The sequence below is a fragment of the Pseudorasbora parva genome, chromosome 24, assembly GCF_024679245.1.
Source record: "Pseudorasbora parva isolate DD20220531a chromosome 24, ASM2467924v1, whole genome shotgun sequence".
NCBI lineage: Eukaryota > Metazoa > Chordata > Actinopteri > Cypriniformes > Gobionidae > Pseudorasbora > Pseudorasbora parva.
Window position 1 is genome coordinate 13,076,811 of NC_090195.1, and position 20,898 is coordinate 13,097,708.

The 20,898-nt window shown below is 34.7% G+C and overlaps 1 protein-coding gene across 6 annotated transcripts in view; it reads left to right on the plus strand.

Annotated features, from left to right (window-relative positions):
- rps6ka3b (ribosomal protein S6 kinase, polypeptide 3b) overlaps positions 1-18,166 on the plus strand; it is a 50,927-nt gene extending 32,761 nt beyond the window's left edge. For 3 of the 6 annotated variants that reach the window (XM_067434384.1, XM_067434386.1, XM_067434381.1), the window contains 20 exons: positions 641-757; positions 1,770-1,851; positions 3,587-3,667; positions 3,750-3,829; positions 3,900-4,006; positions 6,736-6,773; positions 7,311-7,453; positions 8,288-8,358; positions 9,265-9,353; positions 10,133-10,197; positions 10,288-10,390; positions 10,579-10,700; positions 10,835-10,960; positions 11,684-11,773; positions 12,259-12,417; positions 14,995-15,156; positions 15,235-15,311; positions 15,384-15,501; positions 15,588-15,728; positions 16,815-18,166. In XM_067434384.1, coding sequence (XP_067290485.1) covers positions 641-757; positions 1,770-1,851; positions 3,587-3,667; positions 3,750-3,829; positions 3,900-4,006; positions 6,736-6,773; positions 7,311-7,453; positions 8,288-8,358; positions 9,265-9,353; positions 10,133-10,197; positions 10,288-10,390; positions 10,579-10,700; positions 10,835-10,960; positions 11,684-11,773; positions 12,259-12,417; positions 14,995-15,156; positions 15,235-15,311; positions 15,384-15,501; positions 15,588-15,728; positions 16,815-16,937 — 2,094 coding nt within the window. In that variant the 3' untranslated portion in view covers positions 16,938-18,166. Of the gene's footprint in view, positions 1-164; positions 399-640; positions 758-1,769; positions 1,852-3,586; positions 3,668-3,749; positions 3,830-3,899; positions 4,007-6,735; positions 6,774-7,310; positions 7,454-8,287; positions 8,359-9,264; positions 9,354-10,132; positions 10,198-10,287; positions 10,391-10,578; positions 10,701-10,834; positions 10,961-11,683; positions 11,774-12,258; positions 12,418-14,994; positions 15,157-15,234; positions 15,312-15,383; positions 15,502-15,587; positions 15,729-16,814 lie in introns of those variants that run through there. The other 3 variants (XM_067434383.1, XM_067434385.1, XM_067434382.1) reach the window with 3 other exon arrangements.
- Positions 18,167-20,898: the final 2,732 nt, after the last annotated feature.

Genomic DNA, 20,898 nt, shown 5'->3' on the forward strand with positions numbered 1-20,898 from the left:
CCATGTGGAGATGGAAAGCTGATGGATTAGAGGGGGAGACAAAGAGAAATGGATGTAAAAGAGAGAGAGAGAGTAGGAGGAAGAGAGTGAGGAAAGAAGAGCTTGAACGTTGTGTCTTTAGTCACCCTTCTCCACGCCCACCGGTACCGTGATGAAGCAGGAGGATTGGGGGTGGTGTCATGGCAACCGTGTGGGAAGCTGTCCGTCATAGAAGCTTTCAACTGAGCGTGGTCTTGCTTTCTCTGAGCATCAGAAGCCCAGCAGCAGGCACTCGCTGCAGGGGGATTGCCGGGGCTCAACCCCTCCTCCCTCAAGCATGGAGCAGGGTGCCGAGCCCCAGGTCGGGCCCGGGAACACGTGGGACACTATGGGGCACTGCTGTGATGTGCGTGGCGTGGGTGAGAGTGATGCGTTTGCGACCGCTTCGCAGAAATTCCCGCTGTGTGTTAATTTCATGCTGCATGTCCAGGTTTATTAATGGGTTTGGGTGAATTCAGCAGAAGTGTTTCTCTCTGGCTGGTGACCAACTTTTTTCCGGTTTACTCGTCTTATTTTTTTTATTTGTACCGTCTATGGCATTATCAAAGTTTTTATGTTTCTCGCTGATTCTCTCTCTGTCTTGTTGCCATCCTCTCTCCAGGAAGAAGTGTCTGTTAAAGAGATCAGCATCACGCATCATGTTAAAGAGGGCTCGGAGAAGGCCGACCCACAGCAGTTTGAGCTCCGTAAGGTGCTTGGACAGGGCTCTTTTGGAAAGGTACGTCAAATCAAATTTGGCTGTGAAGTATGATATTATATACATTTGTATAAGTAGAAATATAGAAACAGGTTGAGCTTCTGTTATACCTTTTATACCAAGGGTCTTCCAACTTTTTGGTCCACGGAGAGCAGGGTTGTTATTTTAACAAAACTTATTATGAATCGTCTGAAATAAAATAAAACATAAATGTTAGATGAAAAACGAAAGTTAGAAAGTTGCCTTTGCAACTAATTGAAATAAGTAAAATCTTTTTATTTTAGTTTGTCATTTTAAAATCTATATTGAAAAATTTAAAATGAACACAAATTTAAAAAAGCATTTAATAAAAAAACTTAAACTAGACTTAAAAAAAAAAAATTTATTGAATATTAATAAATTCAGTATTGCTCATAAATAATACAAAAATAACTGACAAGGCTATGTTATTAATTAATATTAATATTTTTGTTTAACATGCCGTAATTTTCACAAGAATATGAATGAATAATTTTACCTTTTGGTTTGTGTACATCAAGTTCCAAAAAATACCACAAAAATGCAATGTTTTTAATTCTTAAAGTAATTAAGTCGTTGGATTAAGTGATAATTAAAGCATTTTGGAAAAATTACTAATTTTGTGTACATACTGCTTCTGTGATTTTAAAATTACTCACTTACTCTTACTTGGTCCACCCACCTATATGAGTATATTTTTAGGTGTGTGTGTGTGTGTGTGTGTGCGCGTGTGCGTGTGCGTGTGCGCGTGCGCGTGCATTGTACTTTGAGAAATAATCAGCATGGATAAAAGCCTGAGCCATGCACAGATTTAAAAAAAACAAAAACAGTCATTCACATTTAAGGACAATCTCAGTAAAATTACACATGGAACAAGTCACGGTCACTATAGTTGCAGTGCCACTGTATAACACAAAACTATAGGTGCTTTTAAAAAGAACTGATGAGTAAAATAGAGACTGTTTTAAAGTGTTTTTAGTGATTTAATAAAGCCTTGATTTTGGTTGTGTTGCAGGTGTTTTTGGTGAAGAAGACAACAGGCCCAGATGCGGGGCAGCTATACGCAATGAAAGTGCTGAAAAAAGCCACACTGAAAGGTAATAAGTCAACTGATATGTTTTTTTTCATTGGCCAATGCTGACATCTAGAACATCATTTTGCTCTCTAGCTGACATACCTGATCATTTTGGAGTTGTGCAGAAAACAGTAAGCACAAGCTTTTGTGGCAGGTTGTTATGTTGTAATGATAAATATAACGGCAGAATTGTATGTATTTATGATCCGCTGGGACCCGATCGGAGATCCACCAATATGAGAGGTTCCCGATTCCCTGAATGGAAATAAATGGAGATTATCATGTGTTTTTCTTTGGGTGTTTGGCCATTTCCGTGGGTGATCGGTGGCCAATGCTGTAGCCAAAAGTAATCTCCATCCTAGGAAAATTGACATCTTCATCCTTAGAAAAACCTTAATTTTGTAAGCATATTGCATAGTTGTGCTTGGAGTCAGTTGTTTTATTTGTGATAACGCAAATTGTGCGAACATAACACATGCAAAAACAAGAGAGAACCAACTAAATATTAATAACTGATCATTTTATAGTCAATGTGGGAATCACAGGGTACCTCACGATACGATACACGGCTCACAATACCGATAATATCGCTATACATCAATTCTTCAATAATCGATATATTGCTAGACAATCCTATAATGATTCATCACGATATCTGTCGCACTATGGTAACAAAATGCCTGTGAAAAGGTCACGTTCAGGTTTATTTTATTAATTAAAATCGCTATTTGGCGCCAGCATATAGATACTCGTATCACATGGAGAAGGACAACGATATTTTGTCTTTAGTCAATGTATGCTTTTTCTGCTATTTTTTTGCATAGTAAAATGTAAACCTGTAGTTGTAGTTGACCTTTTTTTTTTGGCCAAATAATTTTGTCAGAAAAATACCTTAACTAAATTTAGTGTTTTGTTGTTCTCTCGTATTTAAAATATATAAAGTATTTTCCTCATATTTTGATTTTTCAATCAAACTTGTACACTCGCTAAAAAATGCTGGGTTATTTTAACCCAAATTCAAACATGAACAAACCCAGCCAATGGATTAAATCATCCATTGACAAGATTGTTGGTATATTTTGAAATCGATACAAAGGGCAAATTCTGTTAAACTTCATCTTCTATAAGTTCTATTATTGAACACATGAATAATCGCATATCAACACGGGTCATATATCGTCTATGAATAATATCAAGCAGGCAAATTTGACTCTTTGAAACAGACAAAAAAAGAAGGAAGCCTTTTAGCTTCATTTGGCTTTATTCCTGTTCCCAAAGTGTGAATTCATTGTTTTTGCCCTCGACAGGAAGCCTTGTAGGTGTGCATGCCAAGATATTAAAGGCAGTTCAAAAGTCTCATTAACTTGAGACTCCAGAAAAATTCTTAAGCATTTACTCTTTTCACAATTTAAAATATTTTTATTCTAGTGTATTGTTTGGTTAATTCCAAGTTGTAGCTGTTTAAGAATGTAAATCGATGTTTGTGCAAATTTACAAAGCATCCACTCCAGATGACAAACACATCTACATCCACACGAGTAAAATGACTCTCCTCCCCTTACAGCTCTCCTCTTTGCTTGTCTCTCTTGCGCTGCATTTTTCTCTCTCCTTTATTTAATTAGTCATCCGGTGCCATCTGCGTAATTCTGCTGTGCCAGTTTTTTTGGCGGGGGGAACATTGTTAGAGGGGAGAGAAAATGTTGTTAGTGAACTCAATAGAAGTAAACAAAAGTGTTGTTATTTATGCATGTTTTCAGTACGAGATCGGGTCAGGACTAAGATGGAGCGGGACATCCTGGTGGAGGTTAATCATCCCTTTATTGTTAAGCTACACTATGGTAAGTGCAGGTCATCGGCCCATCAATGGTAACCATGAACCCATTCCTTCTTTCTCACACTCTTCTTGTGTACTTCCTGCAGCATTCCAGACTGAAGGAAAGCTGTATCTGATTCTGGACTTTTTAAGAGGAGGCGATCTCTTTACTCGACTGTCAAAAGAGGTAAATTCTCACCACGACTGCTGACAAGAGTGTCTGATTGATATGTAAAGCATGTGTTCTCTTTGCTCAGGTGATGTTCACAGAGGAAGATGTGAAGTTTTATCTGGCTGAGCTGGCTTTGGCTCTGGATCATCTGCATGGACTAGGCATCATCTACAGAGATCTGAAACCAGAGAAGTACTAAATGTTCTCAAGTAAACCCAGTTTAGAGTAGAAGGACAATTCACCCAAATGGATGAAAATGTATACATTTATCAAATGTAACATTAATAATTAATAATATATGAATTAATAATAATTATTAATGCTAATAATAATAACATTAATATGAATTAATTACAGTCCCTGACAAAAGTCTTGTCACTTGTGTACAAATTGACCTAAAGTGCCGCTGAAATATATTTCTAATCAAGAAATTTTTTACAAGAAATGGCTCATTTTAATCCCACCAGCTTTTGTGATAATGTTTCAGTGAAAAACTAAACTTTCAAAAAGTATTCTAATATTCACAGCTTGGTAAAGCCCATTGAGTCAATTTTTGCACAGACATAAGTGTTGTCACCTTGTCATATGAGCTTCCCCTGTGACTAATATTGGATCAATTAGGTCTCAAGTGTGTATAAAAAGAACCCCAGTACACTAGACCTTCACATCAACTGCAACTAGACCTCTGCAAACATGCCTAAGATTCACCCTGAGACTAAAGTTTTGATTATCAAGAGGCTGAAGACCAGATCCACTGCTGATGTGGCAGACACCTTCAAGTACTTTTAGCTTTTCATATGAGCTATTTCTAACACCTATTGATTAATTAAAAGTCAGGTTAATATCAGGTATTTCTACAAAATAGATAAGCGACAAGACTTTTGTCAGGGACTGTATATATAATATAATTAATAATTAATATAATATATTAATTAATAGTAATAATAATTATTATTATTAATAATAATATATTAATATTAATTAATATTATAAAATATAATTTATAAAATGTATTTATTTATTTATTTATATATTTATTATTTTATTCTAATAGTCAGATTTACTAACAGCGCAAACCCTCTTTTGCCGTTAAAAAAAACTACTTTTAGGATTTACTAAAGACGCGCTGATAAATTATTGCTGAAAAGCCGTGGACAGTTATTTTTGTGACTAAAATTATTGTATATGTACTTGTTGGAGTTTCCTTTTCAGCCGTATTTAATTGAATTTTAAATTAATTAAGTTAGGTGATTTACAAAGGTTTACGCTCGTCAATTTACTGGTGTTGGCGCCATTATTTACTGCCCCAAAGAAAATACGTCTTAAACCAGACGCTAACGGGTAGATTGCACTGGTTATTTATGGAAATGATCCGGCTATGTCTGTGTTCATTAATTTGGGTGTCTTCAGCTAATTTGTCCACTCCATTTATGGAATTGTGCTCTTTGTGCTCTCATGCTAATTTGCCCTGTTTAGTAAATCTGGCCCTACATTTATTTATTTTTAACAAAGAAAGGAAACGTCTAAAAGTGCAAAAAATATGGAAATTAACTCTTTCTCCACCAGCATTTTTGAAAAAAGTTGTCAGCCACCACCAGAATTTTTGATCATTTTCAAAAAAGTTTAATATATCCCAATATATTATTATTTTGTTGTATTAATATCTGAACATCCAATTATGTCAAAGAAATAACATACACTCTGCTTTTAAACAAACTAAAAAAAAAATATTTATTTTAGCTATTATCGCGTTATTTTACACATACATATGATAACGTATGATATCCATAGATTATAAATGAATAAAAAAATACGGACAAAGTGTCTGTGACAAAAAAAAAATGTTACCAAGTTTTCCAAGAAAAAATACCTACACTACCGGTCAAAAGATTTAGAACGGTAAGATTTTTAAATGTTTTTAAAGAAGTCTCTTCCGCTCACCAAGACTGCATTTATGTTATTAGAAATACAAAAAAGCTGTATTATTGTGAAATATAATTAAAATATAAAATAACTGTTTTCTATTTGAATATATTTTAAAATGTAATTTATTACTGTGATGCAAAGCTGAAGTATTACAGTAGTAGTAGTACAGTATTTATCTGAAATAAAAGTTTTTGTATCATTGTACTACCATTTAAATGTCTTGGGTCAGTAAGAATTAATTAAATTTAAGAATTCAATTTATCAAGTGACAGTATAGACATAGACATTATAATGTTATAATATTTCACAATATTACTGCTTTTTTGTATTTCTAATAACATAAATGCAGTCTTGGTGAGCCGAATAGACTTCTTTAAAAACATTTAAAAATCTTACCGTTCCAAAACTTTTGACTGGTAGTGTATATATGAGATAATAAGACATTTTCTTGAGCATCAAATCAGCATATTGGAGATTTCTGAATGATAATGTGAAACTGAAGATTGGAGTAATGATGCTGAAAATTCAGGTTTAAATTTTGAAATATATTAAAATAGAAAAGTTATTTTAAGTTTATAATAATATTCCGCAATATTACTATTTTTACTGTCTTTTGTTAAAATAAATGCAGCTCTGGTGAGGTCAAGATACTTCTTTTCAAATGGTAGCATATATATATATATATATATATATATATAATATAAAAAATTGTACTTTTATTTTTCATTGTTTGTCAATCAAAACACCTTCACTCGACGTTCTCATTTTTTTGTCCTACCTCATCGCAGTCTTTGAGGTTGTCCATAAATCACTTTTATGTCTGGAGAGAATAGAGCTATAAAAATAATGGTTGTAGCCTTGTAGCCGTGACACATAGAGATATGTCCTTATGGCTCATGGTGGGAATGGCGATAGAAAATAAGGGGACCCTTTGTGTGAGTGTGTTCATGCTCTGTTAAATGGCTTTTTAATGCTGTGAATCTGTGTAATTTCAGCATTCTCCTGGATGAGGACGGCCACATAAAGCTGACAGGTAGGTAATTTCAGATTGCTGGAATGGCTGCATCAGCATGGGGCCACCTTGAGCATTTAGGGCTTTGTGTTGATACCGTTTAACTCCAGCCTCATGGGAGGACAGACAGACGCTTTAACCTTCACTCTGAGGTTTATGACCATTTAAACCACACTATATGAGAAGGTGAACGGCACAGAACTAATATGTGGAAAATTAGTTTTCATGGAATGATTGCGGGGAATCTGAGATTAGGCCCAGTGCTATTTTAGTATGATTTATATACTAAAATAGCATTTATGAATATTAAGAATTAGCATTTTTTTTAGTTTATGCTTTATTTTGTTGCTTCATTTTAGCTTTAATTTAGCATTAGTAATTTTAGCATTTTTAGTAGTTATTGTAGGTAGTTGTTAAGGTAGCATTTCGTTTTTTGTGGGGGGTTTTAGGTTTAAATTTATTTTGTTTTATTTCAGCTTCATTTTTAAGATTTTTAGTTAGCAAAAACAACACTGATGTTGCCATACTGAGTGTGTGCACATTTTTGTCTGTCTTCAGATTTTGGACTCAGTAAGGAGTCGATCGATCATGAAAATAAAGCATATTCTTTCTGCGGGACGGTAGAGTATATGGCTCCCGAAGTGGTGAACCGAAGAGGACATACTTATAGCGCTGACTGGTGGTCTTACGGTGTACTCATGGTGAGGGAGTGCCACTTTCTCTTTTTATTTTTGTCTATTGAGAATTTCCATTAAAGGTGATCTCAGTCATTTGTTTCTTCATTAAAAGTTTTTATTTAATTTAATATATTCAGAGGTGGACAAAGTAGACAACTTCATTACTTGAGTAAGAGTAGAAGTACTGCCGGTCAAATATTACTCCATTACAAGTGAAAGTTGTAAAAACAGATTTTTACTCAAGTAAAAGTACATAAGTATTTGTTTTCAAAAGTACTTAAGTATCAAAAGTAAATTTCCTTTTTTATGTCAACGCATTATTTTATTATTGTTGTATAAATGCACACAATACCATCATGGTTTAAGCCAGTCAGTGATGCTCCTTCCGACATACTAGCATATGAATACCTAATTAAAACACTTGTATAAAAGTTACAAAGCTCTTTACAAAGCTGCTGTCACGTTAAGGCTGAATGCACAGATCCAATACACTGATACACATCTGATATTCTCCAATTGCTTACCTTCACTTAAGACACAATCAACTTTGTTTATGTGAATATTCATTTTTTCTTTCAAATGTAGTGAAGTTAAAGTCATACATTTCCAGAAAACATAATACTCAAGTACAGATACTCAATAAGTGTACTTAAGTACAGTACTTTAGTAAATGTACTTAGTTACTGTCCACCTCTGAATATATTTATTAATGATAAATTATTTTATTTAAAAATACATTTAAGTCAATTTAAACTATAATGATTAAATAACAATTATTATAAAATGATAAATTAAATGGAATAGTGTTCTAGCACCTTCAACCAGCAGGCATTGACTTGTTTTGCTCTCCATCCTCAGTTTGAAATGCTGACTGGAACGCTGCCTTTCCAAGGCAAGGACCGCAAGGAAACCATGACTATGATTTTAAAGTGAGTGTGACGGCCTCATCCTTCCGCCTTCTCGATGGAACACTATAATCTAAACACAGTCATCCAGTCTGAGTGGGAAAAGCCAGTGGAATTGGTCTGACTAACATCTGGATGCTAAGTGCTGTAGCGATGAGGATAAGCCTTTGGTTTAGCTGACAGTGCTGTTTAGCCTAAAGACTAACCACTTAACCATCAGTAAACATGGAACCGCACAAAACGCACGTCACGTCATAAAGCAGCCTGCTGAGGGGTGAATAACGCTCATGCATGCCACATTAGCACTGCTGTGGTGGATGGTTATAATCAAAGGTCCTTGTACAGTTTGACAGCTTTGATAAACTGTAGTAATGTGGTTTTAGTGGAATGACTACAGACCTTCAAAATGAAGGCGAGATGAGGATTTTCAAATACAGACTGTGTTCATTTGAGGCTTCTGCCGAGGACTGATAAGAACAGAAAATTACCACTGATATGAATATATGAAGTGTTAGCTGTGGGAGTGACATCAGTGCATACGACAGTGATTGACTTTGTCCTCCTTTTTGTTATCTGACCTCTACACTTGTGTAGACAGATTTTTGACCATAATTTGACTTTATCATCACAAGGTCTTATGCACACTGCAAAAAAAACTGCCCACTTAGATAGGGAGTGACCATCTGGCCATGTAAATTACATGGATTGTACATTTTACTAGTCATGCAGGCAAACACTTAATTGGTAGACAAAATGTTAGAATGAGAGTATGTGAATCGGATTGGTCGACGACCAGCACTTACAATAGTGTAGCTTAATAATATGATCCATCAGGGTGAACTTTCATTATGCATCAAATTGTATGTGAACTTTCCATGCATGTGCCAAATCTCTGACCTCTAGCTTGACTTTTGCCTTCTCCTTTTGTAGGGCGAAGCTGGGAATGCCTCAGTTTCTAAGTTCAGAAGCTCAGAGTCTCCTCAGGAGCCTTTTCAAACGAAACCCTTCCAATAGATTAGGTAAGTCCACTTGTATACGTTATCGTGTTAAAGTTTGGGGTCAGTGATTTTTTTTTTTTTTTAAAGAAAGAAATTAATACTGTTGTTCAGTAATTATGCATTAATTTGATCAAATGTAAGAGTAACATTTTTTTTATAATGTTACAAGATTTCTATTTCAATTAAGTGCCATTCTTTTGGACTTTCTATTCATCAAAGAATCCAGAATTTTTTACTTATTTTTATCACGGTTACCACAAAAAAATGTTAATTAGCGCAACTGTTTTCAACATTGTTTATACTAAGAAATGTTTATTGAGCAGCATATAATCATATTAGAATTATTTCTGTAAGATCATGTGACTGAAGACTGGCATAATGATGCTGACAATTCAGCTTTGCCATCATAGGAATTAATGACATTTTAAAATATGCTGTACTAAAAAAAGAGTTATTTAAAAAATATAATAGTATTGCTGTTTTTATTGTATATTTGATCAAATTTATGCAGACTAGGTGGCCTTCATTTTTTTTAAACATTACCAACCCCATACTGTTGCTCAGTAGTGTGTTTTATATATATATATATATATATATATATATATATATATATATATATATATATACTTTTTTTTCCCCTCTTTGTAGCACTTTGAGATTTTCTTTAAAATGTAAAGTGCTTTATAAATTAAATGTATTATTATTATTATTATTATTATTATTATTATTAGACTGACTAGATGTTAATTTCGGGATGAATTATGCATATTTGGTTTTAACTGGATTATGCTTGTCTGCAGGTGCTGGTGCAGATGGAGTTGAAGAGATAAAGAGACACCCGTTTTATGTTACCATTGACTGGAATGTGAGTTTTTAAAGGAACATGCTTTTACAATGAAGAAGTAATACAATCTACACAATGATTTTAAACGTTTTTATGCTTTGTTTGTCTAAGAAACTATTTAGAAGAGAGATTCACCCGCCCTTCAAACCAGCCACTGGGAGACCAGATGACACGTTCTACTTTGACCCAGAATTTACTGCAAAAACTCCCAAAGGTACATCAGCTTATTCAACTGTCTGACATTAGATCAGGTAGACTGTGTTTGCCGTCTGTCTTTAATCCCCTCTCAGACGAATACATAAAACCTATTTAATTAAATGCTGCTAGACCTTTTGAAATCTGTCTGATTATTTGATGGTGTATTTAATGACTAGATCAAAAACGCTGTGTGTTTTTGTGTAGACTCACCAGGTGTACCCCCTAGTGCCAATGCCAATCAACTCTTCAGAGGTTTTAGTTTTGTGGCCATCAGCTCAGAAGAAGAGTCACAACCCCTGCAGAACAGTATGACCACTATAGTTCAGGTATACACTCTTATGGGTTACGTATTTCACCTTAAATGAAGCTTCTTTTACTCATATATGCTGTAATTGCTGTTTAAGGTTTAGCGATGAGTCATATTTTGTCAGCATTACATCTGGTTGTTTTCTCTCTGTAGCAGCTCCACAGAAACGTGTCTCAGTTTAATGACGCATATGAGGTGAAGGAGGATATCGGAGTTGGCTCGTATTCCATCTGCAGACGCTGCATACAGAAAAGCACAGGCATGGAGTATGCAGTGAAGGTGAGGAGAGAGTTATATTAAACCAACACACTTTCATTAAGGCAGTAAATCTCAAATAGACCACCCAAAACACCTTGGCAAATTGATAGCAACATAAATATCGGTATTGGTCAGTATTGAAAATAATTTGTGTTTATATTTAGATTTAAAATAAAATGATAATCTCAAAATGATAATCTTGTTTTAATTGTGAATTTAGGGAATCACATTATAAATGTACAGAATAATTAGAGGTTTGCTAAATATGACAATTTAACAGTGTTATTAAATTAATGTTTTTAAATGTAAAAAAATTTTTTTAATTAAATATAAAATTCAACTTTAAGCATTTAAGACGTTATTTTTAATATTTAAAAATGCTACTAATATCATCACACTGTTTTGATTTGTAATATTCATCAAAACTCAAAATGAATATCCATTTTTCATACTGTACATTATAATGCAAAAATGCACTTGTAGCGAATAAAACAATTTGTTTTATTTTTAAGTATCTAGATATTATTTTCAATGATTTATTTTAGAATTTCTGTAGTAAATAGTTAATAATAAATAAACAAAATACATTAATAATTATTGGCTTATTGGACAGAATTTAAACTCCTACTAAACTGCTTTTTAAAAGAATCTCTGGCCTTTTCCAAGACAATGTTATACTGCCTGGCCCTTTTTATACAGTTTCTTTGACATTGTGATGCATGTCTCTATATATTTTATGTTTAGATAATCAATAAAGCTAAACGGGATCCAACAGAGGAGGTGGAAATTCTGTTACGCTATGGACAACATCCAAATATAATCACCTTGAAAGACGTAAGTGTTTGAAAACGAGGATGCAGTCTTTTTATTTTCATCTATAAGGATGAAACCCAGTAGTCTGCGGGGGCAGACTCCGAGCTTTGTCTTATTGGCCTAAATGCAATTATATTAAGATAATGTCTTGTTCTTTTCAAAGAGCATTGATGTGTTTACCTGAAACCGATTCTGCTCTGACATTTCCGGAATGAGGGAATAGTGTAATGAGTTCCTGCTCTTACCATCTCTCTTGCAAATTACTCAGAGCAGGTTATCTATTATATTTTCCAGTATGTTTCCATACATTAGAAATGCATCTGTTTCAACTGTTCCGTGATTGGTTTCAAACACAAAATTTATTTTGTTGCCAATAAAAACATCCTTAATCGTATTATGTATTGCAGATCATATTGCAATAGCATTTAATGAAAAGTAAAGGTAGTAATGAAATAGAATGGATGGTGAATTTAAACTGATTAGCTTTGATGTATTATTGTTTGCAGGTGTACGATGATGGCCGCTCGGTGTATCTGGTGACAGAACTGCTAAAGGGAGGGGAGTTGCTGGATAAGATCCTCAGACAGAAGTTCTTCTCAGAGCGGGAGGCGAGCGCCGTGCTGTACACCATCACAAAGACTGCAGAGTACCTGCACAATCAAGGGGTATGTAACCTCTCTAGAGCTATAAGAACAAAATAAAATGTGTGCCACAAATCAGTGTTTAGGGAGGATATTAAACCATAAGCCCAGCTGAAGTACGTAAGTATGTGATCTTGGGAAACAAAGCTTTGAGACTACCTTGTGTCTTACCACATACTGGTTTATAATGGCCCTAATGCAGAGATACTCAACTTCAGAAGCCAAGATGGGGGCATTCAGACCACAATAGATGCAAAAGCCTGTAATATACTCTACTGATAGAACGTTTGGGGTCTCTAGTTTTGTTTTGGTTTTTTGTATTTTAAAAATAGATCTATTGCTTACCAATTCTGCATTTATTTGATAAATACTGTAAAAACAGTAATGTAACATCATATTTACCTCAGAAAAACCATATCCAGTTACCATAAACTCGTAAGTGAGCTAGAAAAATGAACTCCAGGTGCATTTTAATTAATATATGCACCACTTTACATATCATTGTAATTTTTTATGTTCTTCAATATTTAATGCACGTTTGAATAAATCATTTGCATTTTTATGACAGCCACCATTTAAATTTAAATAAAGTTTATATTTAAAAAAACAAATTGGAGTAGATAGAAATATGATTATGTAATTGTAAAGTTAGAATTATAACTTGTATAACTTTAACTTGTAATTTAAGTGTACACATTTCATTTTAACCTTTCAATATTACAGTAATGTAGTACCAGCTGACACCCATGTAGAGTTTACAGCATTAGTTATATGGCAGAAAATTTGTCATGTACTGTATTTGATATATAACCAAATTAATCGATAATGAATCAAAATCAGAATTAAATCGAAAGCTTGTGAATAGAAATCGAAATAGAGTTTAAAATAATTTGAAATTTGTGTCAATACCCAGCTCTAATTATTACAATTGTTTTCTATTGGAAAATGTAAAAACAAAAAAAATCTCCTTCGCATGATCCTTTATAAATCATTCTAATATGCTGATTTGCTGCTCAAGAAACATTAATAATAATTATAATAATAGATTTTATTTATAACACACTTTTCATTCCGAAGAATCTCAAAGTGCAACAATGGAAAAAATAACAAAAATTATTAAAAAGTAAAAATATAGAAAAGTCTTCAGTTCAGCTTTAAACTGGTCCAGGCTTGGTACTGGTCTCAGCTCACTGGAAAGGCAGTTCCAAAGCCGTGGTGCAACTGAGCAGAAAGCTCGATCTCCTATAGTACGAAGCCTGGTAGTGGGGACTTGAAGAAGCAGGTGGCCTGATGATCTGAGGGTGCAGGTGGAGAATTTCAGACTGATGAGTTCCTGTAGATATGGTGGTGCATGTTCGGTGATGCATTTGAGCATGAGGATTTTGTAGTCGGTCCGAGATGAAACAGGGAGCCAGTACAATGAGTGTAGGATGGGAGTTATGTGATCATATTCACGGCCTCCATAAGCACTGTTCTAGATGTATTGAAGCATCTGGATATTTCTGCCAGAAATCCCACAGAAGAGTCCGTTGCAGTAGTCCAGCCTGGTGGACGCAAAGGTATGGACAAGTTTGTCTGCATCTGGAAAGGTTAAAAGGGGACGGAGTTTGGAGATGTTTGGAAGGTGGTGGAAGGAAGTTTTACAAATGTGCTTAATGTGGTCATTGAAGGTCTGCTGTGGGTCAAACTGAACCCCTAGATTTACTTATTACTTATTAATTATTATCAATGTTGAATACAGTTGTGCTATTTAATAATTTCCTGAAAAAAAAGGATACCTTTTTTTTAAGGATTCTTTAAGAAAGCTCAAATAAACAACCCTTATTTAAAATAGAAATATTTTTTAACATTAAACATGTATTTACAGTTACTTTTGATTAATTTAATGGCCTTGCTGAATAAAAGTATTATTTTTTATTTTTTATCCTACTGACAAATATTTGAAAGGTAATATGTGTGTCCTGGTAAACACTACATTATGGGGACAAAATTAACATTTTTGGTTCCCAATGAGGAAAACAGCTTATAAATCATGCACACTGATGTTTTTTAGACATCTAAAAAGGCAGACATTTTTCTGTGATGGGTAGGTTTAGAGGAAAGAATATACAGTTTGTACTGTATATAAATCATTATGTCTATGGAATGTCCCCATAAAACATGAAACCTGTGTGTGTATTTAATATTTTATTTAGTAATATTCGGGGATATGATTTAACTGTATTTATACAGATTTCCGTGGGGTGGGAGGCAAATTACTGGATGATGGTTCACAAAATAACCTTAATTGATTACTAAATAAGTTGCAAAATATTACGTTTTCTAATTCATTGATTTCATGCATAGATTGCTTCTGACAGCGCTGCAAGTGCTCGTGGCGCCATCTGCCAGACACACTTAGCAAGTTAGCCAGAGTTCAAACGGCTAAATGCGAGTAAAAACTGGCAGTTACTTGCCAGTTGCCCGCTAACTTTTTTACTAGACTAGTCACATACTTATAAAAATATTAAAAATATAAAAATATCAATAAAAATGTATAGGCTGTATGCAGTTTGTGAGTTCCTTGGCTCTAATTTAAGCTTTTTATTTTATTTTATTCAGGTGGTTCACAGGGATCTAAAGCCCAGTAACATCCTTTATGTTGATGAATCTGGGAATCCCGAGTCCATCAGGATCTGCGACTTCGGGTTTGCCAAGCAGCTGAGAGCGGAGAATGGACTGCTGATGACGCCATGTTATACTGCCAACTTCGTGGCCCCAGAGGTACTTTTTTCAGGTGGCACAATATTTAATAAAATAAATGTCAGTTTCTTGAACAGAGAACATCACTTTGGTCCCCAGGTGCTGAAGAAACAAGGTTATGATGCTGCCTGTGATATCTGGAGTTTAGGTGTCCTACTGTACACAATGTTAACTGGGTGAGTATGAATACTTAGCGATATAGTTTTCAAATTATTTTTCTATTCAATTGACACAAAGCTGTTTCTCAGATTTACTCCATTTGCTAATGGCCCCGAGGACACACCGGAGGAGATTCTGGCTCGAATCGGCAGTGGGAAGTTTTCTCTCACAGGCGGATACTGGAACTCCGTTTCACTCGAGGCAAAGGTACCCACCTGAGAAAAGCTTCTGATTATATACTTAATAATCAAAAATAATCATTCAAAACACCTGTTTGTTGTTGTTCTCTACAGGACTTGGTGTCTAAGATGTTGCATGTAGACCCCCATCAGAGACTAACAGCTGCACAGGTGTTGAGACATCCCTGGATCGTTCACAAAGACCAGCTCCCCAAATACCAGCTGAACAGACATGACGCCCCCCATCTGGTTAAGGTTTGGTCCTGTCTGCACACTACCTTAGAGTAATAAACCTAAATATCTAAAAGTGTTTCTGTAAATATTTTACTATGCCCCTGAAATGCTTCACAAGGTTTCCATGGTCTATATCAGGGGTGGTAAACTCTGATCCTGGAGAGCCACATTATCGGGTGTGCAGTGTTTTGCTTCAACCCTAATCAAACATACCTGAACAAGTTAATCAAGGTCTGGAGGGTTACTAGCAAGCTAAAAGCAGGTGAATTTTTATCAGTAATGGAGCTGAACTCTGCAGGACTGAGGTTCTCCAGGACCAGAGTTTGCCACCCCTGGTCTAATATTAAAGGAAAAATATGTAAGGATTACAAATTATTTTTGGATTCAAATAACCAAAACCCACTAGAACAGAGTTTATATATTGTTGTTGACTTATTGACATTATCCCAGATGTTTCCAATGTTAACCTCGCCTATCAATGACATCATACCCGCTTTACCCTCGATTTCCTCGTTTTATTTTTAGAAACTATGGAAACACCAAAGACGCTTTAAAGGAACACGCCAACTTTATGAGACTTTAGCTTATTCACCGCATCACCCAGAGTTAGATACGTCCATACATATCATTCTCATCTCTGTGCGTGCCATTACTCTGATAACTCTGATAAATCATTACTCTGACGCACCCACCGCTAGCCTAGCTTAGCACAAAGACTGGAGGTGAACGGCTCCATCTAGCCTACTGCTCAATAAGTGACAAAATAATGGCAACATTTACATGTTGTGTTAGCAGCAAAGTTTCTTAATTATTACGCAGGAATAAGTGTATAGTTCCTAAGTCCCGTCTCTATTTTTTTTCACCGCCTTTGAGGTCTTCCATGAGTCCGCTCTCAATCTAGGCATCATCAGGCTACGGCTTTGTTTTGAATAGGTGACCTCTAGAGGTGAAAAACTACATATTGTGCCTTTGAGATATATATATTGTCAATCATAAATATTAGTTATTTATTTAGAATTTAAGTGTAGGAAACTTATTTTCAACCTGACACCATTTGACAGGAGAGTTAAATTAAGCAAGTTTTGTGTGAAATCTTTTCTCCTGTAGGGGGCGATGGCTGCTACATACTCTGCCTTGAACAGGAACGTTCCACCTGTGCTGGAGCCCGTGGGCTGTTCTATTCTTGCTCAGCGCAGAGGAGTGAAAAAACTTACCTCCACTGCTTTATGAGCAAAATACCTTCCAACTCCAACCCCGTGACCTCTAGCTTGGTTTGAGCAAAGCCTGAAGTCGGCTTGCTTGCTTATGTCAAGGCCTTTAGAGCCAAGTGTAGATTCTGAGGACCTCTGGTGGATAATCAAAATCTTCCTTCATTGGTTACTTCGAGGGCCAATAAAAACAGTTTGCCCTGTACAATCATGCCTCCGCTTCCAAATGCAATCTGTTGAAGAATCTGTGGACTATTTCTGAGGAGCAAATTATGTATGAATATAAACATACTGTATCTCAGTCATTAAAAAAAGCAAAGATGTTAATGTTTTCAGGGAGGATGGGGATTTCAGAGGATGGCAACAAATTCCTGCACCAAACCGTGAACACAGTTGCGAAAAGCTCCAGTTGTATGGGGATGTCATATATGGGATATGTTGCTGTCAGGTTGATACTGAATATTCAAATTGTATCCTGTTCTGCTCTACTATTTTATACCAGGAACGCTACATAGCATATTTAAGTCCCACCAAACCGTAATAGCTATGGTGTATCCCAGCAAACCTTGTTCTCCCGTCATCTTTTAACAACAAACTAGAACAAAAACCCTCTCAGCCCGACCCATACCAGACTGCAAGTCGAGTCTGAATGTTTGTATCCCAGCTGCTGGTGTTATCTTATTCTTTTTACAGAACAACAATGTGAACGAGGTCCAAAGCACAAAAATGCAGTGGAGACCTACATGTAAACGGCACAGAATGTCAATTAGAGAACTCAGGTGAAACGCAATACATTATACACAAAAAATAAGCTTGGACGGAAATGTATATGACTGTATCGCCTCACCTAAACCTGCTGACCTGTGTATTTGTTTGTATGTAGGGAAGTACAGAAATGCTCAGAGATATATGTAGTGACTTTTTTAAGTGACTATATACAGCCTAGACACATTTTTATAAATGTGCTTGGGCAAGTTGCTATATTAGCTAGTAGCTCTGTGGAAGTGGTCATGTTTATAAGCATGACTGAGGATGCCCCCCCCCCCCTTTTTTTTTAATTCCATGCAAGTTTGTGTTGTTGTTTTTTTTCCTGAGAAAGTTTAAATACGTTGTATATTTTTCTTTTCATCTCAGTTGTATTTTTCCTGTCTTTGACTTGGAAGAGTGCTGGAAACGTTGCTGTCCATAATAAGCTGCTATCCTGTTCTTTTGTACATGTAGAAAATAAATTTTGCCATTTTTACAAAAAGACTTTAATATGACTGAATGTTTTTTGCACTGTGTCCGTTTTTATAGAAACCATATTAAATGGTTCATTACATAATACTTGCGAACATGCAAAGGGGGAAAATTGTTTAGTGCTGCATTTAAAAAATTCCGATTTTGTTAACTCTGACCTCTGAAATTGCATACAAACTTTAAAGTTACATGGCTGACAGCATTGCAGGAAACAGTATAATTTTTAACACTATTTCTTTGTAATTTAGAAAAATCTGTCAATTTTGAATTCTTTTTTTTTTTTACTATTAGTATTTTTATTGATTTTTATACATTACTGATACATTGTAGTCAACATCCCACTTGACCTCATAATCTATATCCTTTAGTGATGATATATAATGAAAACAACTGAAAAAGATAAGACAACACAATAACACTGTGAGGAAGAAAGAAAAAAAAGTGACAATAGAACACATGGAATACGTACAATTTTACAATATGCGCCAAATTCTCAATTAGTAGCAATATATTGCACATATTTCCCCCATTTCACCACATATTTTTCTGCCCTATCATTTATGTTGACAGACAATTTTTCATATGATGCCACCTTTGCCAACTCAGTGCTCTATTACTGGGGCTTCTGCACAAAACTAGAATAAGGGATTAAGCCGGGATATCTTGGTGATCCTGGCTTAATTTATCCGCTAGTATACAGTTTTCTTTGTTAATCATAGGACATTCCCATAGTAAATGAAGAGGAGTTCCTTGCGAGCTGCAACATTTCCAGCAATCTGCAAACCTTTCATCAGCCAACCTTTCAAAAGGCTTTATATTATTCCTATCATAGGTTCTATCTCAAACCTGGGAGGAGCTCTCTCAGGTGGTAGTGTCCAGTGAGCTAATGTCTCAGGCAGAAGGCATAATGATACAGAGCTAATCTAGGGAGGCCCATGTCCTTATTAATTGACAACTGAAGCCTTTCTAATTTTATCCTTGCCCGTTTACCATTCCATAGAATTTTTTTTTTCAGATTTGGTTAAACCTTTTGAAGTACTTTTGAGATATTGCAATAGGGAGGCATGGAAGTAGATAATTCAATCTCGGAATGCAATTCATCTTGAGAACAATGGCCTTCCCCCATAATGACAAGAATAGTGGGAACCATCTATCTGTATCTAATGACATTTTATTAAATAATGGGTCTAAATAATTAAATAACTTTTTTTTCCTTTTTTTTGTCAATTTGGTGAGGGAAGAGAATACCAAGATATTTTATGCCAGGCCATTGGAACAGCCCTGCCTGAAATCATTTTTTTTGGGCAGTATGGTGTCAGTGGATGGGCCTCTGATTTCGACCAGTAACTTTATATACTGATCATTTTGAAAACGACTCTATAGTGTCCAGAAGTGCTGGGACACATGGCCGTGCACATTTTGTCCCAATTCATTAAGAAATGTAATGATCTCTTCGCCTGTGGCACTATTTTCAGATGTATAAAGATTTATGTAAAAAAATTTGAATGCATCATTTATTTCTTTAGGTTTAGTTGTCTGGATTCACTCCCCAGTCATAATTGCTGCTATCGTAGATTTGGATTCTTTCTGTTTAATGTACCTTGCCAGAAATGTCCCTGCTTTATCCCCCTGATTCAAAAATAGTCTTCTTAGCCCTAAAAAAAGATAGGCTATTCAGTTTTTTGGATAATATATTATATTCATATTTAAGACGGGTCAATTCTTTTTAATTAGATTCAGATATTCTCCTTTTTGATTTAGCTTCAATGTTCTTAATTCTTCTTTCTAGATCTGAGTTTAGCTGCAAAACGCCACATCCGTGATCTTTCCGTTTCGTGGCATTTCTAATCATAGCATGATCCGTTAACAGAATACTATCAATTATACAAGATACTGTGGCAGGGAGCAAGGAGCTAGAAATTAGAAAAAAATCTATTCCTGAATATAATCATTTTGAATTCTTAATGACTGAGACCAAAATAGTTAAATATATATAAACAATACCATCCAAAATTTTGGAGTCAGTAATTTTTAAAACAAGTCATTAATGCTCACCAAGTCTGCATTTATTTGAACAAAAAATAATAAAAACATTAATATTGTAAAATATTACAATTTAAAACAACTGAATTTAAAAAATATATTTTAGTCTTTCAGAAATCATTCTAATATACTAATTTAGTCCTTAAGAAACATTTTTCATTATCAATATTAAAAGTTTTGCAACATAATATTTTTGCAGAACACTTTTTCATGATTCTTTGATAAATAAAGTGCCGTATATTTTAAAAAAAAATTTTTGTAACCTTAAAAATGTTTTTACTGTCACTTTTAATCAATTTAATGCATCCTTACTGAACAAAATTTGTTTCTATAACTAACTAAACTTGAGAAAATTTGGCCAGTCATCAATTCTTCGCATCAATTCCTTAAAATAGATCATTTCATACAACAACCAGTCTTTAATAAAAATGCATTTTAATCATGATTTTAAGAAATGCATATTACAAAGTACATTTTTTTTCTGTGAATATGCACATAAAATGTTATTAGAATGTCTAAACATTAATAGCAGCTAAACATACTGACACCACAGAGACATTTTCAACATAATAAAAAAAATGTGTGTGGCAACAATATACCATCAATATACAATATTTAGTTAACATTGTAACATTTTAACTGGATTAGGCCCTTAGATTTAATCATAATCCTGACTAGTGTAAGAAAAAAAGTGTAAGAAA